The following is a 12743-nucleotide window of genomic DNA, read 5'->3' as shown; positions in this document are numbered from 1 at the left end:
GGCTTTGCCAGTGTCACTACAGACAAAGGTAACACAGCTCTTGAGCTGAATCATTTCTGGTGGAACAGGGAAAGAACTAAGCTACACAGGGCTCCGGCCCCCCAGGACTGGAGTTTGGCACCTGTGATATAGAGCATGCACGACTCACATACACAGTTGACTCAGATGCATAACTTCTGTTAAGTCATGATCACAAGTTAATTTTCTCATGATCTCGAGATAACTTTCAATATGTAGAGATCACAAGAAAAGTAAATCATGTAAGTCTTCCATTTATCTCCATCCCACTGTTGACCTTTGATAACTATAATACCTCATTATTTTGATTTTGCTTCTGGCCAAGCATCCATAGACTATTGCACTAAATATTAAGCAACAGGGAATTTCATGGTAGATTGTAAAGGTGATGGAATATTCCGTAAGTAAACAAATATCCTGCCATCACACACAACGCTCATCTTTTCCACCCTTCTCACATTCATACTAAGGAAACCACAGTAGATCCAAGATTATCCATCCTGGTCATTCCAGTCATGGGTTTATGACTATCACCTGAGCAATAGATACCAATGACTTGTAGTCAGGTCTTTTTTAGGTTAACAAGTTTTCAAGTCAAATATCACATGCGAGAAAGGAATTCACCCTGACCACAAAGGGTGAGAGCTATAACATAGGTGAAATGTTAGGATAATTAATATGACGTCACAATCACCAAGAAGAAGAGAATCAGTTGGGCGGCTAAAGCTAGACTAGATTAGTATCACATATTTAAATACTGATGTGGACGTGATAACCTTTTCAATACCTAATAGAACATTATTCAGCAAATTATTTTCGTCTTGCGAGTTATGCCTCACGCCCACCTTTTTCATACTTCTAAAAGACATGGAATGCATTCTGAAGGTACCAGCATATTAGAGGTGACACTTCCCCCACATGCCATAGTGCGTAACTTACTCAACAGTCATTTCTCACAGTTTAATCAGTTTCTGTGTCTTGTGCAATGTTTCACATCTACGATGGAAGTTTAATTCATTTCATTATGATGCAGGTAAAATGTAAATCTAAAAAGATATAAACCTGACATGTTTATGGCTTATTGTGACACAGAAGTTATAACTCAGGCTATGGATATAGTTTCACACTGATCACAGAAAGGAATTTTCAGTTTCCAGTGACAGAAAGCTAGGAGGGATTATGACGTGCACTAACAGCAAATAGTTAATTGGTTAATTGGTCAGCTAGGAACATAAATTACTTAAGTGACTTATGACTTTACAGTTGAACAGTTAAAAATATCCATTCTATGTCATTCATTCATCTCCTTCATTGCTTGTACCCAATTATTATGAATAGTAAAACAACAACAAAATTGTTGTACATTCTGATACATTTTCACATAGCAATCTTCAAGTTTGCCCATCACAATCTGGTTCAGATCAAATACCAAAAAAGTCAAGAACAGGCTACACCGAATCGTCACACCTGGGCTCCCCTCTGGAAAACACTATAAATCAACGAGCCCTCACACCTGGGCTCCCCTCTGGCAGACGCTATAGACCAGGGAGCCCTCACACCTGGGCTCCCCTCTGGCAGACGCTATAGACCAGGGAGCCCTCACACCTGGGCTCCCCTCTGGGAGACGCTATAGATCAGGGAGCCCTCACACCTGGGCTCCCCTCTGGGAGACGCTATAGATCAGGGAGCCCTCACACCTGGGCTTCCCCCTGGCAGACGCTATAGACCAGGGAGCCCTCACACCTGGGCTCCCCCCTGGCAGACGCTATAGACCAGGGAGCCCTCACACCTGGGCTTCCCTCTGGCAGACACTATAGACCAGGGAGCCCTCACACCTGGGCTTCCCTCTGGAAAACGCTATAAATCAGGGAGCCCTCACACCTGGGCTCCCCTCTGGCAGACGCTATAAATCAGGGAGCCCTCACACCTGGGCTCCCCTCTGGCAGACGCTATAGACCAGGGAGCCCTCACACCTGGGCTCCCCCCTGGCAGACGCTATAGACCAGGGAGCCCTCACACCTGGGCTTCCCTCTGGAAAACGCTATAAATCAGGGAGCCCTCACACCTGGGCTCCCCTCTGGCAGACGCTATAAATCAGGGAGCCCTCACACCTGGGCTCCCCTCTGGCAGACGCTATAGACCAGGGAGCCCTCACACCTGGGCTCCCCCCTGGCAGACGCTATAGACCAGGGAGCCCTCACACCAGGCCTCCCACCTGGCAGACACTATAGACCAGGGAGCCCTCACACCTGGGCTTCCCTCTGGCAGACGCTATAGATCAGGGAGCCCTCACACCTAGGCTCTGGCAGACGTTATAGATACAGATCACTGCGTGCCAAAACAAGCAGGTACAAGAACATTTTCTTCCTTCAAGCCATCACTCTTATGAACAGCTGAGACAGCTGCCTGTTCAGTCACACTGTACCCGACCCCCCCCCCACCCCCACTCTCCGCCCATTAGCAAGCAATACCTCATTGTTTTTATTGTCTTCCTGCACTTTTTATACCTTTATCCACCACACGTGCACGGTGACTATATTATATGAATTGGCCAATAATTCAGATTCTGATTCTGTCTCCAGTCTTATGTTAAGTGATGACTTGTAGGCTGTGCCTGTACATGTAACTGCGAAAATACCCCCATCTAGTGAGTAGCAGGAAGCAGCACATCTTTTTCACGAAAGGTGCTATCCTGAGTATCTTGTCCGTGAAAAGGACTGCCATTGCAGTTTTGCAACTGTATATATGAACATTAGCATTTTCTAATAAAAAGGACTCAAAGCAAAAATTACAGGCACTTGTTCGTCAATAACAAGTTCATTTTTTCAACATCCAAAACCCTCCAGCAGTGTGGACTGTGGTGCGCAGTAAATTATAAATAATATCCGAATGACAAGAAACAGCAGGGCCGTGCAGCGGGCGGGGGGACGACGCTAAAATGAATATCACGTTGGATTCTACTCAGTTTACAGGATTTAGTCTGTGGCTGCTTGTTAAACTGTAAAGATAATAGTTTACCACATAAAGTATAAATATATCAGCACATACAGATTTTTTACGTCATTTGTCAGAGGCTACTTGGAAGAAGCAACATTATCTTTAAAGCAATCACCCAAACTGAAATCTCCTGCTTACCTTACTTTGGCTGAACTACACTTCCCGACAAGCCTTTCGGCGCTTCGGTGAAAGGTGACAGGTTATATCCAGGTCAAAATGGTGGTTTGTGCCGGGTAGATAATTGCTATAGCGAACATTTTACGTAGTTCTGTATCTTTTTAAATGGCATTTGTTGCTATTAACGCATATACCGTTTGGTTAGGGTTATGTTATATCAAATAAGGGCAAAATTAATAGTCCATTTACGTTATATACTATGGAGTTAAGTAGTTGAAATGCAGTCCTAGTTTTAGCTAGGTAGCTTATTTGATCTCAGAAAGTTGTGCTTAAGTGACGTTAAATGTAACGACGGATTTAGCAGCTCACAAAAATAAAGCTAGGTAGCTTACCACTTTAATTTGGCGAAGGTATGTTATGCATCAATACCTTACTTTGATATTGTTTATGAAACTGCTCTGTTTAAAAGTACTTTGCAACATGCATATTACACGTACTGTATGTATCCAGCTTGCTTTTGACTCTGTCACCTACGTTTGTGCTTTTGTTTTTCCAGAGCTATTTGTTTTACAGTGATTATATAAAGTATATATAAAGTCTTGATATTTGTCTTAAATAGTTATTTTACGTATTTTTATTGCCGCGTGAACAGGAAAGCGTTTTTTAGATTTATAAATATTTATTTTGCTAAAAAGAAACTGATCAATGACACATAAATGATATAAATTGTCTAATGTAAAGTGTTTATTATGTTTGTAATATAAGTCACATGATTGTCAGTTAAAGCACACTGATTTACATAACCAACTGTGTAGATGAGGGGTATGCAGTTGCATCTTCAAAGGGCGATTGTGTATGTAGGTTTTTGGAATAACCTTTAGGTCAACTGTTCAAATCCAGGTGTGAGAATTCTTCAGCCAGTAAGTCCTGAAATGAATCATCTAATTAGAGCATTGCAGCGAAAATCTGTGCACACAATGACCCTTTCTGGATAATTGCTGATGGAATAAAACCAGGCAAGGATCAACCATGCTAAAAAAGTGAGGTTGTGGAAGGTTTTACCCAACACCGTGACAAGAATGAGTATAACAAGACGTAAGGTGATCTCTCCCAAGCAGAAATTTCATACAGTAAAGTGTTTCCAGATGCCATCCAAGCTCTTTTGCAGAAGCATAAACAAACAGGCACAGTTTAGAACAGGGGTACCCACACTTTTTCAGCTTGTGAGCTACTTATAAATGTCCAAGTCAAAATGATCTACCTACTATAAAAATGCAAAACATATATTTATTTATAAATATATAGAATATTCTATATTATTATTATTAATTTCCCTTTGGGATAAATAAAGCATTTTTGAATTGAACTGGGATTTTAGTTCCTTCACCTTTCTCAGCTCGCTTTTCGGAGGGAAGTTAATGTCGTAGTTTCTATGAACAGTCCGAAAATGCCGCTCCACATTTCCCTTCTTCGGAATACCAATGGTAGACTGACAGATGAGGCAAATGCACTTTGAGTATGACATGGTGGAAAAAAAGTCCTCCTCCCATTCCGTATGGAAGTGGTAGGTTTTTGGCTTCTTACTTGGTCCAGCTCCCCCATTCATTTTTATTCCCTTTCTTAAGTCTAGTAGAAATTAATTGGTGGCTGAGTAAGCGACTCGTTCGCTTGCTGGAGTTTTGCAGCAGCTGGCACGGTTGAAGGCATCATCCACCCTCTTTTTTTTATGCCATGCGATCTACCCACACTAGCTTTGCGATCGACCACTAGATCGCCCTCGACGTATTGGGCACCTTTGGTTGAATGAATAGCCGCCTCACTGCTGAGAAGTACAAGCAGATTCTGATCCATTATGCCGTAACATAGGCATGCAGATGCTTAAATATCATAAATGTGCTGATGTTTACTGGTTTAACGTTGAGTGCTGGAATGTTCTAACTTTACTGTGGTACATCTGCTTCTAGACACCTATTTGCTGACCTATTACTCTTCATCATGGATGAAAGCAGTTTGGAAGCAGCCATAGAAACCTACCATGCCCAGCTGAAGCAGGTGGAGTCTGCCTTAGGTGCCGGACTAGATTCTTCCCAAGAGTCAGATCTTTTGAAACTGAAGGATGACTTACAGCAACTGATTCAACTCACCGAGTCCAGCTTGGTGTCTGTAAAGAAAAGCCGGCTGCTCGCTAGCCTAGAAGAAGCAACTGCACCTCAGAGTGCATCCCGAGTAGAGAGAACTGAGGTTGGCAACATGGATGAAGAATTTGCTGCTTTTTACTCAGAGGTTGGTGGGACCTCTGTGGAGTGCATGTCTGGCAGCATGGAAGAACCATTCAATTCCCAGATAGCTTCCTCTTCTAGCCCTGGTCACACTAGTGAGGTTGATGATGAGGATGGTGATGAAGACATTGATGCTAATGCTGATGACGACGGGGATGATGGGGAATCTCTGAGTGGGTTGAAAGTCAGAGCGCCATATCGCACCTCCTGGGGAACACTGGAATATCACAATGCAATGGTGGTGGGACCAGAGTACTCCGAGGGGTCTGAGCCCCACGTCAGAGTGCTGTATGTCTACCCAACCAACAAATCCATGAAGCCCTGCCCCTTCTTCCTTGAAAACAGGTGTCGCTTCATGGAGGACTGCAGGTAGTCCGTTTACGGTCAAGAATTCCTCTGTTTAAGCGTTTCTCTTCCCTCTGTTCCTCGAAGGCATGCTCTTTCCGTCAGTGGTGCCGTTGCAGCTGATTTTCCTGTTGTTAGGTTTTCACATGGTGAGGTGGTATCTGTTTCTGAGCTGAGAGACTTCCAGGATACAGACCTGAGTAATCTACAGGAAGGTTCCTCCTGTTTGGCCAGGCACGAAGATGGCATATGGTATCCAGCGAAGATAACTGGTCTGTCATTCCCTCCCTGTTTGTACAATTTGATCTATACTACTGGTATTTTGAAGTATTGCCTTATATCTTATCTTGACAAAAACCCATTTAGTGACTCCCAGAAAGTTTTTTTTTTTTCCCCCTAAAATTCTGGATTGGCCAAAAGGGCCTATTGCAATCCAAAAATAGATTTGTGAATATCTGGCACTAAGTGAGATTGCTTACAAGAAAAATGAGTTTCTACTTAAGAAAAGTTGCTTTTAGGCCCCACTCCGTAAACAGTGTTCTAATTTAAAGATAGCATTCAGTCTTGTTCATGTAATTTCTGTCTTTTTGTGGAATTTTTTCTGCAAATGTAATGTTATTTTTATATATAATGTAAGTCAGCAAAACTAACAACATTTATTTACATTTATTTAATTAAATTACCCACTTTTTATGCAGAAATCGATGGTGGTTATTATACAGTGAAGTTTGACTCGCTTCTTCAGAAAGATTTGGTCATAGAGGCTGATGGGATTATTCCTCCGATGAGGGAAGATGATTCTCCATCTTCGGAATCTGACGACGATGACCCAGAATACTCTGCCTTTGCTAAAGGTAGCATTCATTGTCGCTTTGCTGTACAATGAAATGTCGTCGGACAGACTTCAGAAATAAACGGTATACTGAATGTGTAATTGGGGTATGTTTCGGGGAAACTTAAAGCACTCAGAAATGGTTTTGAATGTCTAAGCTTACTCCTCAATGTATTGTCCATCAGTTGTAGATTCTAATGAAACGGAGACATGGGCACCCGGAAGTACTTCTGATTTTGGTGGCTGGGAAGCTCATACGCGGGGAATTGGTTCCAAACTGATGTCCAAGATGGGTTATGAATTTGGTAAAGGTAAGCGTTTCCCAGATGCCAAAGTGAACTATTTTTGCCCACAAAGTCGACTAAAATCGAAATGGAGAACTTCTAGATAAGGAAAATGAGATGAAAGAGATTAAAACATTATTGTTACTTGTAAGGTAGATGCATGACTTGTTCTGGAAATGATAGGAGGAGGAGAGGAGGTGTGTAAACAAAATACCCCCATCTAGTGAGCAGTGACAAAAAAACGAACAACAAAACAAAAAGATCGTGGGCTTGATACAATATGGTTTGGGTTTTCTTTTGAAGTAGATAGTAAACACACCTCAGTTCTATATAGGAGTGGTGATGTGGTACAAGTAAAGTAAATGAATGTTTATCACCTGATCTCGTGCTGTCCGGGGGCTTAGTGCTGTTAGTGCACTACTCTACCGCACTTCCTCTTTAAGCATGGACTGTACTTCCTAGTACTGTCTTTATGGTTGTCTAATGTGGAGTGTTTATCATGTTTGTAAGATGATACAGGTAGTAATCGTCCCTCTGTCTCCCCTCCTGTTACGTTATTGATTATTGTACAGCAGGGGTGGCGAACCTGATCCATGGAGAGCCGGTGCGGGTTTTTGGGATGACCTCTCCATCAGCCAATAACAGTGAGTCTCCAGGATTGGAGTAGAGAACCACTGTTTTATTATGGGCTGATGGAGAGGCTATCCCAAAAACCTGCACCCACATCGGCCCTCCATGGATCAGGTTCCCCACCCCTGTCGTACAGGACGTTTTTTGTAAGTTATTCAAGAAATCTGTCTTTTGGTTTGTAAAGTATGTCCTGTCATGAATGTCGCACTGTGGGTTCAGGAGGGACATTATTTCGGTTTGCTGTGTATTGTGCTTGGCTGAGTTGACGAAGCATGCCTGTACTGGACTTGACTTAGGCCTGGGTAGGAACGGAGAGGGCCGAGTGGAGCCAGTGCTGGCTGTAGTCCTGCCTAAAGGGAGGTCCCTGGACCACTGCGTGGAGACCGTCCAGAAGAAGGCACTTGGGAAGGGTGGAACGGAGGCCTCGGCGAAGCGCCGTAAGAAGAAAGCGAAAGGAACGGGCGCCTCCCAGGGCCGCAGGGACGTGTTCGATTTCCTGAACAGCAAGCTGGGTGACCAGGAGCAGAAGGCTGTGGATGCTCCTGCCCCCCAGAGGAACAGCAAGGAGGTCTACAGAGGCGGCAAGGGCACCAAGCGCTCCATCAATGTGCGGCTCTTCCAGACCGCTGAGAGGGTGGCCCAGACCGAAAGGGAGATCGACAGACTCACCGAAGCCCTGGGCAGGAAGGCGGGCAGGTACTCGTGTCCTTAGCTGACCTCAAAACCAAAAGCATTATCTAACCCTCCTCTCACTCTAAGCAGCTGAAAGTGCTCTAAAAAGCTCCTGTTTGACAATACTGCGTAATGTCTCAGCTGCAGTATGTTGCCATGATTAGTTGCACTGGCGCTGTCTTTTTCCATAAATTAAACACCTGTGAATTACTGTCGTCTGTTAATAAAATGGAATGGCTTCCTTTAGGCTGCAGTAAAATTGAACATCTGGGAACTGGCTAAGCACTCAGCTCCTTGGCATTAGGTTTAGTTAGGGTGATTCTTGGAGTTGAGCAGTGTACACACACACACACACACACGCCTGCCACGTCGCCGGGGAAGGCTTTCCGTGTAGAAACAGTGGGTACTCCTGCACAGTGTTCCGGTCATGCCTGGGCTCATTTTGGGAATGCCTGCTCTCCCTGAGACCATCACAATAGCCCCTCTCTGCTCGCGCTTTGAGCCGCCAGTGCTATTCATGGCAGTCTTCACTGTATGTGACAGGAAGCAGGTTAGCGATAAACTTTTTTTCCATCTACTGTGAAAATATGCTTCTAGACAAAAAAAAACCAGAAAGCCGTAGCCTCTTGAGCCCTTCAGCATATAATCCGTATCCTCACAGTAGCGTGCTTTTGCTTTGGGGGTTGACAGTCCTGCCTCTCTTTTTGATAATGTAGGAGAGCCCACTGGTACCGCATCATACATGATCAGGGATCCATCTCTCGTTGCTTTACGACTTGAATCGTTCCGTGGGAGGTGCCTCTCCTCTTTGTTCGCCTCTGTTCCGCAGCCCTTGCGTGCCAAGTCAGACGTTCCCGTCTTATTTTTCCAGAGATAAAGCGATGATTAGCCATCTGGAAGAGAAGCTGTCTGGGGCGAGGAGGTTGCTGTCGCAGCTGAAGGCCCAGGAGCTGAGCATTCAGATGGAGCGGAAGAAGGCAGATACACACAAGAAGATGACAGAGTTCTGACTCGTCACTGCGCTAATGATTCATGACCAGTGGGACGCAGTACCGTTTCCAGGCCACTGTCTCATACTTATTTATGTTTAAAGCTGATAATTACTGTCTGTTTGTACAATGAAGAACACTGGCTCAAGAATACGTTTGATTGTTTTACCAATTTTTTTTCATTTTTTTTATCACCGACAAGGATATGGATCAGATACGGATTTTTAGGAATGAAGCTGTTTCAAAATGTTATTTCAAAAGCACATTTTAATGAAATATTATTTGTGAAGGTTCTTCATTTAGACTGAGACATTAAAGAAATTCTGTAAGAATCCATATCAGTAGTAACTGTAACATTCTATTCACTGTGGTATTTTGTCAGGGAGTACTTGTTTTTGTGTCCCTGTTCTCGCCTTGAATTTTGTTTCCTTGTCATGGTCATGATGTAAGTTTTGGACCCGAAAGCCACCCTGACCTTCACTTCTCCTCCACTTCAGATTTCTTCAAGTTGGATTGTAATTAGCAGCTTTCAGCAAGATACTGACACTTATTAGCCCCATGGTGAGAAATGTGGCCCAGCCCACTCATTCCGCAGTTGTATTTTTAAGTTTTCAGAGTAAACGTCTTTTCTGAAGAAAGCTTATGAATTTGTGGATCCTCAATGTAAGTGTGTATTTGTTAGAAGGAATGTTTTTCAGCTGAAAGCAGTAGATTTCTCTTGGCTTGGAAACACAAATCTTGCAACACAAATTTTATTTGTGCCTCGACACACTCAGTTTTGGTCTAATGTTTTAGAATTACACTGATCATGCTTGATTATTATTATTTCTTGTCACTAGTATGGCAAAAGCAGAGATGGTCCAGGATGACCTAACAGTCTGGAGGTTAAATATGGAAATGCTTTTGCTAATGGGATGGAGGACCTTGGAGTTCTTGGGTACAGTAGACTAGAGTCCTGATAACTGCCAATTAGCACCTGGTTGTTATATATATTGAATGCTATAGACACATTTGATCTTTCAACTGTTTATGCTGGCCAGTCACCTAAAGCCTTTCTCAGGCAGAATAGGCCACAGGGCTGGGGTATAACCTGGATGGGATGCTAGTTAAAGGATGCACACAGCCATTCACTACAAGCAAATTTGGGACACCGGTTAGCCTAACTGCAACTGGACTTCAGTCGGTACCCAAGGAAGAGTTGACAACTTCTCATACACAGAGCAGTGGTGAAATTTGGACCCTCAACTTGGAAGGTGAGAAGTCACCATGCCACCCACCTTATCGGTATATTCCTGAAATCTATGATGATGCAACTGAACATAGTGGTTGTAACAGTAGTCCCTAGTAAGCACATTCTTCAAGCTGGTCTACATTGATCTGTGCTCATCCTTTGAAACAGCTGTTTCTTAGTCACCCAGCTCTCTGAATCACAATAGACAAGGCCAGTCAAGAAATTGTCTTTGTCAGAGATGCTGGGATTTAGGCCTGATTCACAAGTCTTTACCTTCCATGAGTCAGATGTCTTTCCTGTCAGGTTGGTTGGCTTCTGAGCACACTTTCTTTCCTGTATTGTTGAGAAATGTGTTTGTATGTCTTTGAGCTGTATAGATCAATACCACAATTCAGGGACTGGATGTGACCTCAGTCGATGTCCTGATGCTCTGGGTGTTGAGAAATGGATCAATAGTTTGTTTGGCTTGCAGTAAGCTTAAATTTTTCATCATTTTAATTCCGGTTTGGGCCAGAGGGTAATGATGAAAAATGCTTCTAGGATGTGGCATGGAAAAAAAAGCAGCTGGCATTTATGATTCATCTACACATCAGATATTAGAAATAGCAAGAATTTCAAGCTATCCTTAAATGCCCTTAACGTCACATAGAGGTCAGAGGAAAAAGGAGGCTGCATAAGAGTTTGCAAACAGGGCAGGGACAAATTCTTTTTTAGAATGGGGAAGGACTTTCCCTGAACCTTCTTCACTTCACTGCAGCGTAGAAATTAATTCAGCAACCAGACCAGCCTGTCATTCCATTAATTACAAATTTGGGTGCTCTTTTATTAAAGACAATGCCAGAGGGCATTTTCTTCCTTGTGCATCTGTGCTAAGCTCCCTATCTGCTGGTAGTTCTTTTCAGTGAGTGGACAGAGAGCCTTTACGGTGTTGGATTAAGGCTGCATGCCACCTATAGATAGTATTTTTCCCAGCTGCATGGTAGCTCAGAACAGCCCTTCTAAGTAGAATTACAGATGAGTGAATGTTTCACTGTGTCTCTTTTAAGTACTGTTAATGTACTTTTATGGTCACACTTTACTTGAGGGGACATTAATAATGTAGTAGTACATGCTTGTTTAATGCATTAATTAACCAATAACTAAGTGTTAGCTTGTACTGACCCCATTCTTGTTCATCATTAATCAATTATGACAATTCACATATTCCGTTCAGGCACTATATTTGTTTATTTAGCTAAGAATGGTAAGACTTAACTTGAGAGGGCAGAAATAACTCATTTACTACCAGTGGTGGAGGAAGTACTGAAGCTTAGTACTTAAGTAAAAGTACAAATATCCTGCAAAATATTTACTCAAGTAAAAGTAGAAGTGCTACATCAACAATATTACAGTACTTAAGTGAAAGTACTAAGTATTTACTTTTAAATTTACTTTAAAGTATTTTTGTAAGTAAAAGTACTCACACAATGGTTTGTCTCAACGTCTGGGGTGTGCCATTTTGTAAAAGAATAGTAGATATACTGACTTACGCCTCTACCGATGTCATTGCTCATAATTATTACAAGCAACTATACAGTATATGTGTATTGGCTCTGGGTCCATGTTGAATGTCTCGTCTTCTTGAAATCAAGCCAGTCTACCACCTCGTGCTACTAATTGACGCGCGCTCTGCCATCATTGGAGCTAATAAAGCCACCTGATTGGTAGGAAATGGCAAACAACGCCTGAACGCAATAGGCTAACTATTTTTTCATGCAAGATTTTGAGGAAATCGTGTTCATAAAAGGTAACAACTGACGGCATAAATTGTAGAAATGTAGTGGAGTAGAAAGTACAGATAATTGCCGCAAAATGTAATTGAGTAAAATAAAAAGTATGCATTATTATTAATTATATAAGTAAAGTACAGATACGTAAAAATGTACTTAAGTACAGTAACGAAGTGCAAATACTTTGTTACATTCCACCACTGTTTACTACTCAAGAACAAATCATGATAGGTTTCCGCATGACATAATGAACTGTCATGATTGATTACATTTGAGTGTACATAGGATCAGTACTTAACTAACACTTAGTTTCTGATTAATGAATGCGTCAAGTAAGAGAGTACTACTACATTATTAATGTCCCCCCAAGTTGAGTGTTACCAGTTTTATTGAGGTGATGAGTATCTCTTCCAGGTTTTACTTCAGTCTTGTGCCCTATACTGTCTGGGATAGGCGCCAGCCTGCCTGCTCGGGTCCAAAGAAAAAGTCATGTCATTGTGTGAATCTGTGTAGGTGCTCTGTTTGTTCACTTGTTCCTTTGCTCTGGTTGATATCATCTGTGGATACCATCAGAGGATTC

The 12743-nt window shown here is 42.5% G+C and overlaps 1 protein-coding gene across 1 annotated transcript; it reads left to right on the top strand.

The window, feature by feature from the left end:
* The first annotated feature begins 3194 nt into the window (after positions 1-3194).
* Positions 3195-9804, top strand: zgpat (zinc finger, CCCH-type with G patch domain). Its single transcript, XM_023835305.2, has 7 exons — positions 3195-3542; positions 5097-5780; positions 5895-6028; positions 6455-6610; positions 6774-6899; positions 7799-8198; positions 9046-9804. The coding sequence occupies exons 2-7, from the start codon at positions 5128-5130 to the stop codon at positions 9182-9184; spliced, it is 1608 nt and encodes a 535-aa protein (XP_023691073.1). The 5' UTR covers positions 3195-3542; positions 5097-5127; the 3' UTR covers positions 9185-9804.
* Positions 9805-12743: the final 2939 nt, after the last annotated feature.

This window comes from Paramormyrops kingsleyae, chromosome 6, assembly GCF_048594095.1.
Source record: "Paramormyrops kingsleyae isolate MSU_618 chromosome 6, PKINGS_0.4, whole genome shotgun sequence".
Classification (NCBI taxonomy): Eukaryota; Metazoa; Chordata; class Actinopteri; order Osteoglossiformes; family Mormyridae; genus Paramormyrops; species Paramormyrops kingsleyae.
This window is presented reverse-complemented; position numbering and strand designations above follow the sequence as displayed.

Excerpts from the sequence above, each read along its gene's own strand:
- zgpat (XM_023835305.2), top strand. The coding sequence starts at position 5,128 with ATGGATGAAAGCAGTTTGGAAGCAGCCATAGAAACCTACCATGCCCAG. Across the intron at positions 6,900-7,798 it reads GGGTTATGAATTTGGTAAAG|GCCTGGGTAGGAACGGAGAG; the intron begins GTAAGCGTTTCC and ends GACTTGACTTAG. Across the intron at positions 8,199-9,045 it reads CTGGGCAGGAAGGCGGGCAG|AGATAAAGCGATGATTAGCC; the intron begins GTACTCGTGTCC and ends TTATTTTTCCAG.